The 18,657-nt window shown below is 53.9% G+C and overlaps 6 protein-coding genes across 6 annotated transcripts; 3 read left to right on the forward strand and 3 right to left on the reverse strand.

Annotated features, from left to right (window-relative positions):
- Positions 1-220: 220 nt before the first annotated feature.
- CLUP02_08160 (Rox3 mediator complex subunit) lies at positions 221-1,475 on the reverse strand (the record flags this gene model as incomplete). Its single annotated transcript, XM_049287150.1, has 3 exons — positions 221-295; positions 349-1,019; positions 1,154-1,475. 3 exons carry the CDS (start codon positions 1,473-1,475, stop codon positions 221-223), a joined length of 1,068 nt encoding a protein of 355 aa, XP_049144293.1.
- A 2,325-nt stretch (positions 1,476-3,800) lies between these two features.
- On the reverse strand, positions 3,801-6,138 carry CLUP02_08161 (MCM2/3/5 family protein; the record flags this gene model as incomplete). Its single annotated transcript, XM_049287151.1, has 4 exons — positions 3,801-4,293; positions 4,348-5,756; positions 5,814-5,940; positions 6,002-6,138. 4 exons carry the CDS (start codon positions 6,136-6,138, stop codon positions 3,801-3,803), a joined length of 2,166 nt encoding a protein of 721 aa, XP_049144294.1.
- A 601-nt stretch (positions 6,139-6,739) lies between these two features.
- CLUP02_08162 (uncharacterized protein) lies at positions 6,740-10,316 on the forward strand (the record flags this gene model as incomplete). The annotated part of the gene is made up of 3 exons (XM_049287152.1): positions 6,740-7,022; positions 7,065-9,966; positions 10,028-10,316. 3 exons carry the CDS (start codon positions 6,740-6,742, stop codon positions 10,314-10,316), a joined length of 3,474 nt encoding a protein of 1,157 aa, XP_049144295.1.
- Positions 10,317-11,726: 1,410 nt separating this feature from the next.
- CLUP02_08163 (uncharacterized protein) lies at positions 11,727-12,173 on the forward strand (the record flags this gene model as incomplete). Its single annotated transcript, XM_049287153.1, has 1 exon — positions 11,727-12,173. One exon carries the CDS (start codon positions 11,727-11,729, stop codon positions 12,171-12,173), a length of 447 nt encoding a protein of 148 aa, XP_049144296.1.
- A 914-nt stretch (positions 12,174-13,087) lies between these two features.
- CLUP02_08164 (DNase1 protein) lies at positions 13,088-13,630 on the reverse strand (the record flags this gene model as incomplete). Its single annotated transcript, XM_049287154.1, has 1 exon — positions 13,088-13,630. One exon carries the CDS (start codon positions 13,628-13,630, stop codon positions 13,088-13,090), a length of 543 nt encoding a protein of 180 aa, XP_049144297.1.
- A 3,800-nt stretch (positions 13,631-17,430) lies between these two features.
- On the forward strand, positions 17,431-18,498 carry CLUP02_08165 (uncharacterized protein; the record flags this gene model as incomplete). The annotated part of the gene is made up of 4 exons (XM_049287155.1): positions 17,431-17,545; positions 17,690-17,726; positions 17,960-18,152; positions 18,259-18,498. The coding sequence occupies 4 exons, from the start codon at positions 17,431-17,433 to the stop codon at positions 18,496-18,498; spliced, it is 585 nt and encodes a 194-aa protein (XP_049144298.1).
- Between the last annotated feature and the right edge of the window lie 159 nt (positions 18,499-18,657).

The raw sequence follows: 18,657 nt of genomic DNA on the forward strand, positions 1-18,657 counted from the left end.
CCGCTGGCCCTCAATCTTCCTGCGGGACTGCCTCGTGGTCACTCAACGGGCATAGATCTGATTCGCAACCCAAAACTTCAGTGCCAGCAGCAACGTGCTTGCAGACCCGCGATATCCAACACGATGGCCAGTCGTGGAAATGAGATAAAGGCAATAGTCGGGCTTAGCCCTTTTTGCGAGCGTTTCGGCGGTTGCCGACCTTAGCCGCCGGAGGTGGCTTCTAAGCACCCACGGCGCTGGATCCGTAGCCTTGCGGACGCATCGTGTTCGGGAACGTCTGGCCGTTGCCGTTATCCTGGCGTAGTGTGTTAGATCAGTTACGCCTTATATAGATGCAATGAGGCCAACCTTCTTACGACGCTTCTGACCTCCCCTATCATCGCCATCTCCCGTAGAGTAGCCGTCGTCAGGGAAGCCTTCGCCATATCCCTCGAAGCTGTTATCACCGTAGCCACGCTTCTTGGTTGTCCGTTGAGGACGAACAGCCCCCTGAGGCCCCTGTTGCTGCTTTCGCGCAAAGGGGTTGGGTGTGGTTGCGGATGGCGTACCTGGGGCAGTCACCTTACCACCGAGACCCTGTCTCAAGGCTTCCATGCTGCCCGGGGTCAGGTCTCCGAGAACTGAGCTGTCCCAATCCTTAACAGGAAGCGGGCCCTTAGCCATAGTCGTTGCTCGGTTGAGCATCGACTTGACAGTAGCAGACAGACCACTGGTGATAGGGTCGTTCCGCGTGCCCCAATACTCGGCATCGGGAATCTCCAGCAATTCCCGGAAGCCGTGGTAGACCTCTCTCTTCTTGTCGCCACTCTCGCCGTCCTTGTCTCTCGGAGCATCCCAGTCCTGGGCGACGGAGTCGAAGCGGCCGAGAATTCCGAGTTTCTTGATTTGACCCTTGTACGTCTTCCGCAGAGCGTTCTTCTCACCGTTGGGCTTTTCGCGAGCGACTTCTGCGGCGATACCCGAAAGATTGAACATCTCGAAGAGGTCCTCCGTGATACGCGGCAGTCTCTCGTGGTGCGCTATTTAGCTCAGTGTTAACCAAATATGTCCGACATTGAACAGGCCCAAAATACTAGATAGGCCGTAGGGGAGGGAAGATGGCAAGACAGAGACAGCCTGCCACGGAAACAGGGGACTTTGAAGGGAGCCTTACGAGTTTGGCAAAGTAGGTATTTCTCTCCGACATCCAGGTGGAGTGCCTCGATACCAGTTTTGCTATCCTCGATGTGGGCTTTCTTCTGATCTCGATCACCCAAATCCTCGAGTGGGCGCTTGCGTTTATGGGGCGAGTCATCGCCCATGACGATGTCCTGCGACATATCGGAGGGCTGTGATGCGCTGCCGTTGACGCTGTGGGCGGGTGTCGGCAGAGTTGTGGCTGTTGACGGGGCCGAGCTGTTCATGCTCGATGTGAGATCGGAAGTTGCCGGAGAAAACTGAGAAGGGCTTTGAGGGGTTCGAGGATGGAACGACATATTGACTTCGCCAATGGCAGGAAGTTCGGATCGTCTCTTCGTCGCCGCGGGCGTCGTGATCGTGATTGCTGCGGATCGGTGAGGGTGAGGAAGTCGAAACGGACCAAGGATTGGCGGCTGCTGTCACAGCGTCTCCGAATCGGAAGGCGCGAAGAAAGAAAAATCACTTTCTTTTCCCGAAAAAGCCTTTCAAGATCCCTTTCAACCGGATTCCACGATGCGCTCGATAAGAATGTTCGCTCTGGGCGAGATCAGAGGATGAGGGGGTTGTTGTGGCGAGTCGCGCCAAACCGCCGACGGCTCTCAATCCCCCGATGCAGCGTCATGCACCACTCTCGGCTTCCTCGTGGATCGTCGGCGCCTTGTCGTGGGGGTTAAGAATTTTCCTGATGACGATTTCCAGCAGATACACTCGTAGCGAAAGTAATCCGACGGCGATAGAGTGCTGTCCAGGGTCGGTGGTTGATTTGTGCCGTGATCAAGCCGTCAGGTCGTGGTGGAGTTGGTAGAAGTGAAGTCTGAACGGCACAGCGTAGAGTGAAGGGGGCGGACACATGAGCGAGGCAATTTGCTCGCTTAACGGGGGTGGCCGCCTGGGCTGGTAAGGTGCTGGGACTGGCTGGGCCGTGGGTTGCGCTGGCTGGCACTGGCAAAAGACACTGGCGGGTTAGGTACTGCTACCGCTACGGAAAGGTAAGGTCGGGTGGGTGAGGTAAGCCTGGGCTGGTTAGGTAGGTTCAGAGGGCGGGAGGGAGGGAAGATGGGGGAGGGGGGGGAGGGTGTGAGTACCTACCCTACGTGAGTCCCGACGGCGGCGGAAGAGGGAGTGAGGTGGGCAAATGGCAGTTTGCCGCGGGAGTGGCAGACAAGACTGGGAGAGTGGAGGGAGTGAGCCTGACACAACAGGGGGGGTGGGAGAATGAGAGTCTGCTGTTTCTGGGACCAGAGCCAAAAGCAAGGCCCCCTCCACCAGTGAATCGTCCAGGAAACCATGACCACCGTGCTCCGACACCCGACACCCGATCACCGGGCCCTGACGGCTGGACTCTTTGGAGTTGAGGTTCACCACGATGGCACGCACCCACCCTGCCACCTCGAGATAGGAGGGGCGTGGCCGGATCAGGCAACCGGCAGGCAGCGTACCTGACCAGCCTGGGTGCACATCTTACATAAGCCAGACCAAGGTGCCCAGAAGTAACGATACCACGTTGTGTACGTAAGCCCCGAGGTACCGCACCCAAGCTACAACGCCGCAGCACACACATCAAAGTCACGTGGTACTGTATCAGCCCCACACCGCGGAACGGGCCAGGCAGGCTCTGCAATTTTTAAACCTCGCGACCGCGAGCCGCCTTTTACTCTTTTTCTTCTCTCCATAAACCTAAGACCACCTTAATCAAATAATCGCCAGCCTGCAACGATTTCACATCACATTCTACGCTGCTGGACGAGACCTGAGGATGAGTCAAGATGAACTCTTTCAATGCCCTTGTTAAAAACAATCGTCAGCGAGGGCCCCTCGTGCGGCTTCCCATGATGCGACGATCACCTGATGCAAGTTTGGACATGCCCTCGTATTGAGGTGCTCTTTCTCTAGCTCTCTGCTATACGCCTTTTTGATATGTGACGTGATGTTGGTTACCTTGCCATCTACAACCCACATTTGGTAGAGCTCCGAAAAGGAAGTTGTCCCAGGCCCATAAGCAGTCAGGATCATGGCTCCTGCATCGTCAAAAGGTACGTAGTATGTAGACCATCATGCCCAAATGAACACAGTCCCCTTTGGAGATGCGGATGACACCCATGCATCTGGTAAACCGATTGCTCAGCCGCGAGGGCGGCGGCTTTGGCCAATGCACTCGACCGGGTTGGGCCTGCGGAAAACTGGCATATCTGAATCGCTCTGTTATCACAACTCTTTTTTGGAAGCGCGCGGAACCTTCCAGCTCATGCGGCTAACAGTTTTCCCCGTCATCCAGGTCCACACAGTATTGCAACACGAGCACTCTGCCGAGGCATTGGAGGGTTGCATACTCTGATACTAAATGGCCCATCGAAGGCGGTGTTCTTAGGTATCTGCCACAAGGTTGGTCGGCTTGAGGATAGGCTCAGATCTGACAATTAAAGAGTATATCATACCTTTGTTCCTCACTTGCGTTTGTTCTTTGGCAAGAGTGACATTTCAAGAATCCCAAACCATACCCCGTTACAAAGAGCTTGGTATTATCATTTCATTCATATGCAGAATGCTGCCGCCGTATCCCTCAAAACCATCTCCCGCAATGACACGGAGCACCAAAAGCAGTCCCTCAATCATAGCCAACCTCAAATTGCATTCCTGTACACCTGCGCACCCTGGTTCCGGAACATGATTGTATCCCTCCTCTGCATGATCATCAGCGTCCTGTTGAGGGCCTGCTCGCTGTACCCCTTCTGTTCGACCATCTCGCGTCTCAGACTCGCGAGACTTGTGCCCCATCCAACAGCAAGACGACGCTTGAGTTCCGTCTCTAATCTGCCGACTTCCTCGTTGAGCTCTTTGCTTCCCTGGTTGCTGCCCTGGTTGACAGCATCCATCGTGGAGCACAGGAACAGTCTGATGGCCTCGTCTACATGCTCCTCTGTTGCAATAGGAGACAGCGTCAACTTGGCCAATGATTCGGTGATACGAACAATAGCCTCAAGTTGACGAACGGTGATAGGGATAGAAGACCTTGTGTTGGCCTCCATCTCAGCCGCATGGACTTGTCTACGGATGGAAACGAAATGGGAAGAGAGCTTTTCAGCAGCCTCGGGGCTGAGACGAGGAGCCATACGTCTGGAGTTTGTTGTTAGCATTTGATCAGTAGGCATGCCGATGGACAACACTTACGATTTGCAGTAACTGAGGTACCTCTTCATCTTTTCGACTGGGATCTCAGATTCGACCTGTTCCTCGACGCCTCGGCCGCCCATGTGGATGCCCATGACGTGCTTTGCTATCCTCTCGTCCTTCTCTCTGGTGTGTTCATCCTTGACAATGAAGATCATGTCAAATCGTGACAAGATGGTGGTCTGGAAGTCAATGTTCTCGCCAGGAGTCTTCATGTCATCGTACCGACCGAAAATCGGATTGGCCGCAGCAAGCACTGATGTCCTTGCGTTGAGAATTGTTGTGATACCAGCCTTTGCGATCGAGATGGTCTGCTGCTCCATGGCCTCGTGAATAGCCACACGGTCCTCATCCCGCATCTTGTCGAACTCATCGATACAGACAACGCCACCATCAGCCAAGACCATGGCACCTCCCTCGAGATAGAACTCGCGAGTTGAGGAATCACGCTGCACCGACGCTGTGAGACCAGCCGCTGAAGAGCCCTTTCCGGATGTGTAGATGGCAATTGGCGCGCACTTCTCCACAAACTTCAAAAGCTGTGACTTGGCGGTACCAGGATCACCAAGCAGAAGGACGTTGATGTCTCCACGAAGTTTCATGCCGTCGGGTAGAATCTTCTTTGAGCCGCCAAGGAGCAGACAAAGAATGGCCTTCTTGATATCTACGTTTCCATAAATAGATGGCGCTATGCAGTCTGCCATAATGTTGTACAGATCGGGCCGCCTGCTCATCTCGAGGAACTCTTGCTCTTCCTCGTCAGAGAAGAGAGCCTGGCCACGTGCGGTTTGGTCCATGTCAGTCTGGATGCCTACCGCCCGTAGGTACGGCGTACGGATAGCGACCGCGCCACCAGTGTTTGAGTTTTTGGTTGCCTTGTTCTGGTAGATGGAAAAGATGCCCATGACCGTACATCTCGAACCGGGAACGACGCGGTTGGTCAGGTACCGATCTGCTGAAATCAGGACATGTCTCGGGAGTTCACCAACAGGAACCTGATCCGGAGCCTCTTGTAGTTTGATGATTTGCTGGTCGACGAACTTCGACTTCTCGTGTGACACAAAGTATGGATCGAGAGGGCATTTTGGTGTGGGGTCGTTGGGTATCCTCTGTCTGCCGCACTGCCTTGGGAGGGTGACGCCGGTAAATCCTCCTAGGACAGGCAGATTCGCGGTATGGGCGCAATTACGGCATTGAATAGACAGCGAAGTAGCTTTGGAAGACATGACAGAGGCGCCAATGACAATGCCCGGCACTCGAACGAGACGCGAGATTGTCATGGAATCTAGGTTGCGGATCGAGACATCCTCAGCGTTGGAGTGGAGCAGGAGTTGATGTTCCGGGAGGTCGACCTTCGTCAGTTGAGGATATACGATGCGGTGGGTACACTTCTTGAGAGCAGCCTCGAACTATTCACGGCGATGTCAGTATAGTGCTAGAGCTCGGGTCGCACGATGGAGGCCTACCAAAGGAATGATTTCGGCGGGCTCTGTCACGAGTCTATGTGCGAGTTCCTCGTTGTAGTTGATGAGATCGCTGATATCGACATCGCAGTAGTGCTTCTTGAGAAGCGCATTTTCCTTGAGTTGATTTCTATACAAAGCTGTAAGTAATGCGACAAAGCCAAAAGGCACCCTTGGAGCAGTCGACGGACCTGTAGATGTAGTCATTGTCGTGTCTGAAGTGGAGGATGAAGTTCTCTAGTTGGGTCTGGGTCTGAACCCTGCTGTCATCGTTCTGATCGAACGTCGCCGGGAAGACGTGCGACGAGTAGACTGATTGCCTGTCCATGGTAGTGCTTGGTGCTGAGTTGTGGTTGTTCACGAAGCGATGTTGAGGATTGAGACTGCAAATGTGGATGGAAGGAGGGGCTCTGGGTTGCGCAGGGAAACCAAATTCGACCGAACGCGCCCCCTTTACCGGACGCGTAAAGTGGTTTATTAGCGCGTTTTCGAAGTCCCTGAACCTGAGTAGGTGAGGTACGTACCGCTGCTTGCAGATAAGGTGGCCTTCGACCTTACCTTATCTTATCCCCACGTGATGTATCAACAGCATTCCCCAGACAGCACTAGCACCTATTATGCGGGTACCTTAGGGGGGCCCTTGATTGTACGCTACCTCTCGGGAACGTGGCTCAGCATGGTGAAGCATGCGCAAAGACCAGCTGTAATCTGTCGTTTCTTCAGTCTTGTCCTTGATCAGTGATAATTATTGCTAGCCATCTTTCTTGAACTTCTCTATTCGATGAGAACCTCCCAGCAATGATACCCCGGTAGCCAGGCTACGTGGCCGTCGACCTATCTATTTGTCGGCTTTCCCTGCGACTCAGCAAACGATCGAGGTCCAGACATCAGCGTTGAGCAGCTCGTGTTCAGAGCCATTGCCTCACACCATGTATTCCTCTCCAGGCGCCCGCAAGTCCATGGACACCATTTCGTCCATGTCTCCTCCGGCCACGCGCACCGAGTTCCCGTTCCACAAGTTTGTTACTTTTGCCCGGCCCCTCGGTGGCCACGGTTGCGCTAACAGCAGCAAGACAAGGACAGGCTCACACTTACAATACCGCGAGACGAGGCTCGAATGCGAGCTCCATACACTCGATAGGGGGGTCCCTCGATACTTCATCCAGTACCTGGGCAAATGCGGTGCTGGAATCTGGCCAAAACGGTATTACTGTTGAGTTGGAGATGCCACTGAGCGTGCTGACAACTCCCCAGCCATATCAACCTTACTGCAACCGCCCATCGTTCGGACGGGCCTGCAGCCTCATACTTCTGCTCCTGCGTCCAGCGCGCACAAACCTCCTACCGCTCGAGATATTCCTCCTGTCACTTTAACGAACATTCCGCACATCGACCCGGCCGAGTTCAAGCCGTACTTGTCGCAAGTTGGCGCCCTGTACGAACAGCTTCGGCGAGTCAAGGAGCAAGACGATGACAGGCCTGGTTCCTCAGGTCGTCGGTCGAGCAAACACGACGAGTTCGGGGACTCCATTGATGAGAGTCATCTTAAGCCCGCAGGCCGGCAGCCCTCGAGGCGGAAATCTTCCATTGCATCAATAACGTCCATCTCCTCTCTCGAAGGCCCAGGTCTTTTGCGACGATCCAGTTCAGGCTACAGTAGAAAGGGCGCGCATGGTCCGCCTCCATTGTCGACGATACCCAACGTATACTTTGACGATGACTTCCATTTGGAGAACCCAAGGACTTTCGATGTAGTCAGTGAGAGGTCAGAGGTCGTTCCGCCTGCACCGGGGAGCGTAGATAGCAGAAATGATGGCAATGGCAATATTGTAGCACCGCGAAAGGCCTTGGCCACCAACGCCATTTTACAGGAGAAACTCTCCTGGTACATGGATACAATCGAGGTTCATTTGATCAACTCCATTTCGACAGCGTCGACGACATTTTTTACAGCTCTTGGCTCATTGCGGGAGCTCCATTCGGAAGCCGCAGAGTCGGTCGATCGGATCAAGGCGCTCCGTAAGGAACTCGAAGCTCTAGACGAGGAGATTGCCACCAAGGGTCTGAACATCGTCCAGAAGCGCCGGCGGAGAGAAAACGTACAGGCTCTCAACGATGCGGTTCTCCAACTGAAACATATCGTTGAGGGTGTTGCATCGTGCGAGGCGCTGGTAGATGCTGGCGAGGTTGACAAGGCTTTGAGTAATATTGATACTCTCGAGCTTCTGATAGCTGGTGAGCACGACGATTCGCCCGAGGCTGAACCTCCAATACTACCACTGGCACGGATGAGGGATCTCAGGGGAGCGACGGCTCTGCAAAGCGTCAATGACGACCTTCAACAGCTCCGGTCTCGAATCGGAAAAGCCTATGAGACCAAGTTCCAGAGCTTGTTACTAGCTGATCTCCGGAGGCACGTTGAATCGGTCCAAAGTCGGGAAGTCCTTCTTCGCTGGGGCAGCTCATCACTGCGGGCAAGGGGGGGCGCCTCAAGGGAGTCTGCCGGCCCACCGGCCTATCTTGCCTCTACACAAGAACTACGCAAAGCAATCATGCCCAATCTTCATGGTCTGCACAGAGCTCACCACATATCCGCTGCGATCGCAGCATATCGGGAGATTGTTCTACGTGAGATAAAAAATCTCATCAGGAGACCGCTACCTAGCTCCAACGATGACGATAACGAGTCAATGATGTCCGCCTCGACCATGAGCGGCGGAAAACATCTCTCGAATCAGGAAAAGTCGTCCATTTTGTCTAGAAACCTAAGGGCACTAGACCCCAAGGATGCAGAGGACTTACTCAAGTCGATATATATTGGTGTGACCGAAACCCTCCGGCGGTTGACTACCCAGGTCAAGGTTCTTCTCGATATTGCAAGCTGCCTGACAGAGGAAGCCACAGCAGCTGGTCTGAAGTCGCCACCGATTCGCTCCCCACTCGCGAGTCCCACACCTTTCGACCGGGAGTTTCCTCGATTCGACGAGTCTCCGAGTTTCGAGGTCCAAGAAGAGATTCACAAGGCAATGGATATTGCCAACTTGGTCGGACAGGCCGTCGATGTTGCGCAAGATAAGATTGTCAGGGTTTTGAAAGTCCGATCGGAGCAGAGCACGCATCTTAGCCTGTCCTGGTTCCTTCGCTACTTTACTCTCAACCTATTCTTCGCCAACGAATGCGAAGCGCTCTCAGGACGCAGCGGCACGGCACTCAAGACGTTGGTCAACGGCCATATCAAGGACTTTGTACAGCAACATGGCGACGCAGAGAAGCAGAAGCTTGCTCAAGGCATGGAATCCGACCAATGGAGCGCCAAAGATTTCGATGAGAAGAACAAGGCTTTACTTGACCAGGTACTCGAAAGTAGTACCAAGGATGCTGCGGCGTGGTCGGAAGGGACGAAAATTTGGGAAGAGAATCCGGACGAGGTTGTGTCGAATGGAAGCGCAGTACCGCCTCCCGAGACGAACGGCACCAGTGGTAAAGAAAAGGCGCGTGTCGCAGAGATTGAAAGCGAAACTTTCTTGCTCCCCAATTCTGCCATACTTGGTCTCGAAGGCATCTCGCACTTCATGCATCTCATCGGCAGTATTCCTTCCATGGCAATCGACGTCGCCAGTTCCCTTATTGGCTATCTGCAGCTCTTCAACTCCCGCTGTACCCAGCTCATTCTTGGTGCAGGTGCCACTCGGTCCGCCGGTCTCAAAAACATCACGACCAGGCATTTGGCATTGGCATCTCAGGCTCTGTCGTTCATCGCAACACTGATACCCCACATTCGGGAATTTGTGCGACGCCACGCCGGCTCTGGAGCCAGTGTTTCTAGTCTGATGGGAGAATTCGATAAGGTTAGGCGCCTTTTCCAAGAGCATCAGAACAGCATTTACGACAAGTTGGTCGAGATCATGAGCGGTCGCGCGGCACAGCATTCGAAATCCATGAGAGCAATCGACTGGGACCACGACGGCAGCCAGTCGACCCATCCGTACATGGAGACGTTGGCCAAGGAAACCACGACCCTACACCGCGTGTTGACCAAGCACCTACCCGAGACCTCGGTACAGCTCATCATGGGACCTGTATTCTCAAGCTACAAGGACCAGTTCGGTAGGGTCTTTGAAGTGGCAGATCCGAAGACGGCCATCGGCCGCGATAGGTACGTTTCTTGCGCTCCCCTACCTTGAGACAAAGACAATTGCTAACGATGAAATTGATAGCATGCTCCGGGACGTGGATTTCTTCATCACGAAGCTGGGCAAGCTTGACGGGTTCGGAGACGCGGGCGAGTACTTGAAGAGCTTCATCAACGCCAAGGAAATCAAGAGCACCGTCGCGTCACCGCCGCCGGAGAAGCAGGCGGCGGCGGCGGACGGGGGATCGGAGACGACGGTCTCGGCTAGGAACTCGACTGCTGAGCCGGAGAGCCGGCAGAGCGCGGACGACTCGGGTAAGACGGAATCGCCGCCGTCAGGGGCAGGAGAGGAGGAGACTAAGCAGGCATCGTGATGTTTGTAGGTTACTTGAGAGCAGTGGCGGGTTAAAGGGGCGCAATACAGTCTCGGAAGGGGAAGAGAAGTTCCCCCCTTGTAACAGGTACCGCGGGGTTCAAAGAAGAAATGCTGTCAAATGGAAGTTTGTACGTCCTCGCCAGGGTTGTCTTGTCATGCGTGTGTGTGTGTCACCTCTTTAAACCCGAGCCCTCCCAATCCCGCCCTCCCCTTCTCGGCTCGTAGGTTACACGTCAAGATATGTCGGAGGGAGTTCTTCTCGGGGGAGCACGAACACTGCAGGGCTAGATAAGGCATGCGTTTCCTGTCGATCCGAGCTAGCCAACTAGCTGGAGAACTGCTTGCGCGTCGTCGCAGGAGTAAGTATAGTGACTACTACGCGATCTATTCAAGCGTGAGAGAGGGGGGCAAGAGGGCTTCCACTGAGAATTTTGGGAAACGGAACCGATTAGCCAGTTGGTCGTGTCTACAGCACTTCTCATGCCAGCCCTCAAAAGGGGGTTTTGAGCAACCGTGTAGTCTTAGAACTCGGCTGAAGGACCCTCTCCTGCCTGTCCACAGCAGTAAAGCTCTAAACTTTTGTCGACCTCGGTAGACGATGGCTTCCATCTATCCGCGTCTTGCACCTTCAAAGGTCGACGAACTTGGCAGGAGAGAGAAATCAGCCCTCCCTCCCAAGAAGTCAGACCCTCCATGTTTAGAAAAGGGAACTGACTAGCCGGTCGTCCGTGTCTGCGTCTCTCCCTCACGAGTCACGGCCTCATACAGCCGAAAGCAGAATACGTCCCCTTTTTTCAATTTTCTTCTTCTGGTCTTGAGGGGTCTTGCTTGTATCGGAAGATCAACGAGTGGGTTTGTCGGATGACGAATATCAAAGGTGGCTTTGGCAGCTGTGCTGACGTTGCCTTTTTGGGGGCCATTCAGCCCCCATCGCACGAGTCTCCGATTCGTAGTCGTCTTTGTTTCCAAATGAGACCAACAGAACCCCCCTTGGGCGGGCTGGGCCACGTCGTCTCACTCTGCCTCCATCCCCATCACTGAACACAACCAGTACGTATGTTTCTTCTTCAGCCCCCCCCCCCTCCAGCCTTGGAAACCAGGATGCGAGGGTTAAGAAATAGAGGTCCTGGGTGGTGCGACGTTGCGCGTGTCTTGAAACGCAGAGCGTTAGCCCCAGGGGTTGGTTGGATGGGTGGGCACGCGCGCCAGCGCCCGTTGAGATTTGAGAAACTTGGGGTGCCGATGGCCCGTGGGCTATCAGCCGTTTTCTACCTGTTTGGGTTCATCCCAAGACACGGGACGGAAACAAGAACAGCAGCCAGGGAAAAAAGCAAAGAAACAAAAAACCGTGCCGAAATGCACATGTCGGACGGGGGGTTGGACGGATGTTGTATTCCTTCAAGGGGTGATGTCTCGGTTCTTGGACGTTGGAAAGACTTGCATGTTACTTTGCTTTTTTTTTCTCACCAACCGAACATGCTCCCTCCGTCTCTTTACTGTATGGAGTAGTGCTTCCCACTTCCTCTCCACCGTAACGAAGCATTTCAGGTTCCATTCGAGGGGACGATATGACATGGCTCAGATTGCTTCCGTGCACAGCGCATCTCGTTTCCCAAAGGGAGTTATGTTTTTCTTTAGAAAAGGGAATAAAAACAAGTTGTTCCATGGCACGGACTTGCTACTCGTTAACAGACATGCCATCCCAGCGCCGACCCCGGCTAGAACTAGCAACCCTTCATTTCAGCTCATTATGAACACGGAGGAGGGCCCGGGGGCCGGGGTAGTAAATTGGGGGGTCTCCAACCGGGCAACTGACAAAAAACAGCAACTACTTGGTCCTTATGGGTATGTTTAAACTCCCTACCAGGTAGTGTGGGTCTGACCAGGGCAAAGCAGTGACTCTCAATGGCCAAATTTCTGTTCGACGTGCACAAGAATCTCGAAAGTAATGCTGCTGATGTAATCGCGAGAAGCATGGGCGAAGATACCTGACAAGGGGGTTAAACTTTGGCCTGATACCGTAGTAGGTAATTAGGTTGGCAAAAGTTGGCACGGTTGGTAACAGTAACAATGTTTGTTGTTTTTACTTGACGCTCAAACGGTTTTGATTTGTTTTTCTTTCTGGCGGAACTTTCTGCCCTAGTAAATACGAGAAACTGTTGTTGTTGGTTTTACAACAAACAAGAAAGGTTCCTAAACGTGTGTCTTAAGGAGCGACTAGAATAGTTTTGTCGGCCTCCACAACTGGTGAGGGATGAGTTACCCCAAAAAAAGTCGTGTAAGTGAAGCCAGACAAGAACGAGACCTGGCCACGATACCTCATCCTTCGTGAATGGATGAGATATCGAAGACGAGATAGGTCTCTCTCGCGGGGGGAAATAGAGGGGAAACGCCTAGATTGCTCCAATTGCTCCGTTTTCTCTGTTTGACCGTACGCCCCGGGTTGAAAAAGGTTTCCAAAAAAAATGACTCTATATCCCAAAGAACTTGACCTCCCCTGATCCCCAGCTAAGCCCACACGCGTAGCCGCGCTTCTTGTGATGGGGTATCTCTTTTCTTGCAAGTGAAAATAACAGATGACGTTGGAGGCCTTCTATAAAAGAAGAGTCCGTTGTCATTGTTAGGGGTCATAAAGTCGTAAGCGCACAGCGCGAGCGCACGCGGTCAGCCGATGACTATTCATCGACGCCGCGGCCAAAACTCCTCTTCTTCTAAACGTAGCCAAGAAAGGAAGGCAAAGATCGGTTTTTGTGTTCCCGAAGAGAAAGCTTAGTTGCTGATGACAAAGTCACGCTTGTAGTTGGGGGACTCGTGGTGGTCGTCAATGTCGCGGCGAGAGGTGACGCCGTTGTTGCCCAGGGTGCAGATGAGGTCGGTCTCGGAGGTGACCTTGGTCTGGACATCGTCAGGGAGGTAGTAGGCGTTGTTGCAGGGCCACCAGTCGCAGCCGGAGATGGGCTCATCGCCGCTGGCGGGCCACATCTTCTTGACGCCGTTGTGGTCGTTGGGGTTGACAATGGCGGAGACATCAAAGTAGGTCAGGCCGTTCCAGCCGTTGAAGGCAACCTCGCCGAGCATACCGGCGACGTTCTCGGAGCCCTCAGAGACGGAGTACCAGTTGCCGATCCAGGAGGTGGGGATGTTGACCTTGACCTCGCCGCCGGCGGGGACCTCGACGGAGTCAACAGAGGCGAGACCAGAGTTGGGGGTGAAGTGGACGGTGCGGGAAACGTCGTCGAGAGACTTGAAGGTGACGGTGTTGGCGGCAACGAGAGCGGCCGAGCCGAGGAGGGTGAGAAGGTTGAACTGCATTTTGAGTTGTGGAAAGGGGATTTGTTTGTGTGACAGTGTGTAAGTGCCGGAGCGTGGTTCGGTGAGTTGAATGTGAGTTGTTTGAAAGAGTCCCGTAAACGTTGTCAACAACGGTTGTACAGGTTCAAAAGGGTTTGAAGATGGTTCTAGGATAAGCGTCTAGCTAAATCTTGAGAACTGAGTTGCCCTGGATGGGTGTTGTGGTGATGGACTCGAGCTTGATTTGTGAGTTTGATTCTGAACGGACCGGGGCCGTTGAGTGGATGAAAGCTTTCAAAGGAGTGAAAAGCTTCGTGTGTATGTGAAAGGAATGCTGCTGTCTGAAAAGACAAAGTGTGAGGCTCGGCCACAGGAAGGATAGTGATGCGGGATGGGGAATCAAAACCGGGGAAAGGGAAGGCCTCGTGGGAACCGGACCATACTTATACACATGTCAGAAGGATGTGGGAGAAAAGCCTGAAAAGGACTTGCTCATGAGATGGCAGTGGGGAGCGGAGCCGGAGGCGTCAAGGAGTCAACAAGGACGTCCACGGGTGGGAACGTTTGGATACCGCGGTGGGGACTTCAGCCCGAGGGTGTTTCCCAGAGTTACATGGAGTAGCCTCCATCGGAGAGTGGGCTAGGATACTCGGGCGCCATGATTGTAACTTGCACAAGTCGTTGTAACTTGTCAACCATGATTGGACGTGTCTGTGGAATTAATGGCCTCACCAAGCTCAGAGTTTTCGGTCTGGACCAGCACGGAGTCGCATAGGTACCAGGACGTCTGCCATCCTTTTCGGTTCGAGGGCACTAGACAAGGTTTGAACACAACGGTGTCATGGAGTAATAGTGTACTGGATCTGCGCAGTATACTCGACGTACATAGACTGTAGTAAACGAGTGGTTCATGGATCGTTTGGAGCTGGAACAGGGAAAGCCCACCCAAGGTTGTTTTCGGGAACATCTCTAATAGATCTTCATCCTGTCAGACTTATTTCCAGTGTTTACGCCTATTTCTGGAGTTCCAGGCTGTGTCTAGAGTTCCTTTTCGTTTCTAGCGTCAGGGCGCCCTCCGTCGGGAGTTGGCTGTGCGGCAGGAGCACGGAATCGACGCGGCAGTGTGTGCGGGTACCTGGCGCCAAAGGAACACTCACGGACTGGAGGCTGTCGAGGGATTTCGGGGGTCAGGCGTGCCAGGGTGACGAGGGACAAGGCGTATGTATTTCGGTACACCGACGTCTGCAGGCTGCGAGTGCGTGCTGGCAAAAGGAACCGCGGACGTCAGCCCTTGGTGCGGTTTTTGTTTTTTCCCATCCTGCATGTGCGTCAGCTTTCCAAAAGTCTGTTGAAGAGTGTTATTGGCCTGTTGGCTGCTGATTGTGCCTGGTACCTGACACTAGGAGACCTCTGCGCGTGGCGTACCCTGACAGGTTGGAGAGAACAAGTGGTAGAAACGCGCGATTCGAGGCAACCCGGCGCTCCAGCACACAAATTAGCGCCGCGGCTCATGATTCGTACCCGGTCAAGGCCATTTCGGCTCATAACGGGGGCTTTCCCTCGAATAGGTACATACTCGGAGCAGCCCCCTCTCCCCCCTCCCCCTTGGCCCTAAAGCTCTGGCCCCTAGTCGAGCCACGGACTGGTGAGAGGACTGGATAAAATGTGCCGGCCAGTACCGAGTGAACCCCCCTGTCATGGGACGCCGGGTTACGCAGCCGGGCGGAAGTTGGGAGGGAGTGCGCGGGAGAGCCGTGCTGGCTATGCCTTTTGGGTGAACGCCGAGACGGCAGCGCGTGGCTTGAGCTCCCGCCGCACCGGTTCATCTGTACTAGAGAGTGACAGGAACGGCCGATCAATGTGATGAAATGCAGGTGATGGACCAAGGAACCAGACGACAGCAACGACTTGAGCCAACGTTTGTAAAGATGAGATGACGGCCTCGCTGGCAACGCAGGCGTTTCCGGGGATGGGAGACCAGAGCGCTCACTGGAGCAGACAGCACAGAGGCCAAGGCTCACTCAGCAAGGAAAAAGAAAACACGACGACATCAGTCGTTGGACGACAACCATCTCGGTTGGCAATCCTTCAGACTCCTGTGACGGAGGCGATGCCACGACGCCGGAAAATGCCTCTCTGTGCCCTGGCAGACCCCATCGGCGAGGAATCGTTGCTGGCCAGAAGGGCTTGGCGAGGTACATCCAAGAGTGTCCAGGAGGGGAAGAGGGGAGAAGAAACTTCAAGGAAGAAACGGCCAGACTGGAGGCTCTGAGCTTTGTGAGCGAATCGGGGAGCAAGGTTCAGACCAAGGTTGTCGACCTGGACCGCTGGTGTGAACTTGTAAAGTTGGCACCAGGAACAAGATGTCAGGGCAAAGCCGCAAGGAGGGTGTGATGGAGCGTGGCCGAAGGGGGAAGGAAAGTGGATTGTACCTGTCGATCACAGCCCGAGTGTGTGGTGTCCCGTGCACTGTAGATGAGGCCGTACTGGGGACTGAGGGAAGGTCGTTGGAGTGATAAATGAAATATAGCAACTTCGCCTTAATTACTAACAGTATCTCGACATGTGAGCAGTTCCCGGTACTAGGCGGAGGTCCCCGGACACTGCCCCGACGTCTGCGGTCTGCCCCCTCCTCTCTCGGCGCTCCTCACCTGCCATGAACAAGTTTATTCACGCAGTGCGCGCACATGCTGTCAGTGCCTGCATATTTCGATGGCCTGAACTTTCAGGTTCAGTCAATTGGAACTTTCTGATTTTTCCAAAAGTTTCTTTCCGATAATTGGTCTCTGCCTCAGCCTGAGTCATCTGTACATAGTGCCTCAGGCCTGCAGGGCAACGCAGCTTACTGCGTAGGCTCAACGCCACCAACATGTCGCGACTTGCGACTACAGTTGACGACTCAAGTATCGCCGAGCTATCCATTCAGCCATGGACCTTGTTGACTAATAGTACCGAGGTACACAATACAAGGAGACACATGAAGCAGAAGAAGAAGAAGAGTATGAAGAAATTGCCATTTCACAACAGCCAATATTGAATAATTGGACTGAATAATTGCCCATAAGTTACCGAGTATAAGGCTGGGGACTACAAGGTAGTGTAGCAAGGAGGCAGATTAAGGTGATATCTAAGGTGTAGGTTAAGGTGAGAGATGTACTGCAAATCTCTTTTTACCGTCAGATCGGTTGCTCGTCTGTGTTGTCTATCCACTGGAGCATCTTTCCCCGACTTGGTCTCGGGCAGTAACAGGCACACGTGCTTGCTCCCGGGATACCGTGACCGAGTGGTCAGCAACGAGGAAGCAAGCTTTTGCTGCTCGGTGCCGCTGCCTATTGTTTCCATTGTCTGGGCTCGTCTGTAATGGTTGCATTGGCATGTTGCATATCCTTGGCGGCCCGTTGAGATGATCATTGGGACGGGGCTGTTCTCGACCGCAGCCGGTTCCACTGATCATCGCTCACTTTCCGGACAGTTCGCACCTAGGGCAGTCACTGCGGAAGGAATACTGTACAGTACGTACTTGTGATGAAGAGCCTGCAGGCTGCAGCAACGGCTCGTGAAGTCGTGGCTGCCAACAATGAAAACCGCTCCAGTCTCGACTGCCACGATTGAGTACACTAAGGTACTGTCGACCTGTGTAAGGTAATCGAGCCTTGGGCTACTTTATGCAGTTCATGGAAGCCGGAGCGCAGGCCGCGTGTTTGGTAGTCGGTACGTATCTCGCTGCACTAACCGTCAGATGCTGAGCCAGCCCTAAACGGAAGGCAGGTCCGTTCGAGAACGGGGCTCCGGCGGGCCCATTTTCAGCAAAGTTCTGTCCAATGCAGGAACCGTCGATGGGACGGAACTCGGTTACGCCAAAGTACTACGGCACCGAGACGGAAGTTGGAACCTTCGTCTCCGACAACAAGGTACCTCTTGCTCTAGCGCATCCCAGTTAGTTCTCCAGTCTCAAAAGACTCTTCACCTTGCTTTACCTTCCGTTTGCACCTTGGCTTCAACTGATTTCTCAGCCAGTTTCTAACTGGCTTCTGGCCTTGGACATCTGATGTCGGAATTCCCTCACACCATCATCGCCAGAATCCTTCTCCACCGGATCCCCGTTGCAGTTCTGTCGGTGGAACACCGCAATCTGGATTTCTGGCCTCGGATTGTCCCAACAGCAGCCCCCAAGCAGCATCAACATCTACCCACCCAGCCTTGGAAGCGGATTCAGTGTCGCAAGACCTTGCCGGAAAGCTCTTTATCGTTACGAAGGCGAGGCAGGGGACGAGCTGTGACCTCATTGTGCCCATCGAATCCCCCGCCCTCTGCCCTATGTTGGCTCTAAAGCTCCTCTTCCCCCGCAAGCTATTCCCACAACCAATGCCATTTTGCCATCTACGGATACCAAGAAGTACTTGCAAACTTCACTCCAACCACACGAACTGCCGAGGAAGAAAACCTTTCACGCCAGGTCTTCTTGGTTGTGGATGCCTTGCCCACCCGCCTGTCCGCCGCGCGCGTCACCGGTGTCGCAACGGCGAAGAACTTCGCGACCGAGGTCTGTCCGGTGCCACTCCGTTAAACCCGAAACTGTTCTCGACCTGCGAAGAAGAAACTTGGCGCCGACGACCGTTAGCACCATGAACCCTGTACCTTGAAGCGAGAACGTGACAGAGGCCGACTTTGACAGCAGGAGTCCCCGCAAGATTGTAACTGTTTGGGTGGAGGGGCATTTCCCTGCTTCAGGTGGCCATCTCTCAACCAAGTCTGCAGGAGCGTTGGCACTCTCACTATGGAACTGGCGAGAACAAGGCTCGCCTGCTGCTGCTCTGATAGCTGCCTTATCACTTGGATCTGTTGAGGCGTATCTTGCGGACGCCGATTCCATCCAACCTGAAGCATGAATTTACCCGGCTGTCGTTGTTAGGGCCGGGTTTTGGCTGATATTGCTGCTCGACTCTACTCATCCAGAGACCGGCGCGAGAGACTGATCGACACACAAACACCATCGTTACGCGATGTGATAATCTGCATGCCAAGTGGGTTTGCTTCTACAGCTTCAG

Source organism: Colletotrichum lupini, chromosome 4, assembly GCF_023278565.1.
Source record: "Colletotrichum lupini chromosome 4, complete sequence".
Classification (NCBI taxonomy): domain Eukaryota; kingdom Fungi; phylum Ascomycota; class Sordariomycetes; order Glomerellales; family Glomerellaceae; genus Colletotrichum; species Colletotrichum lupini.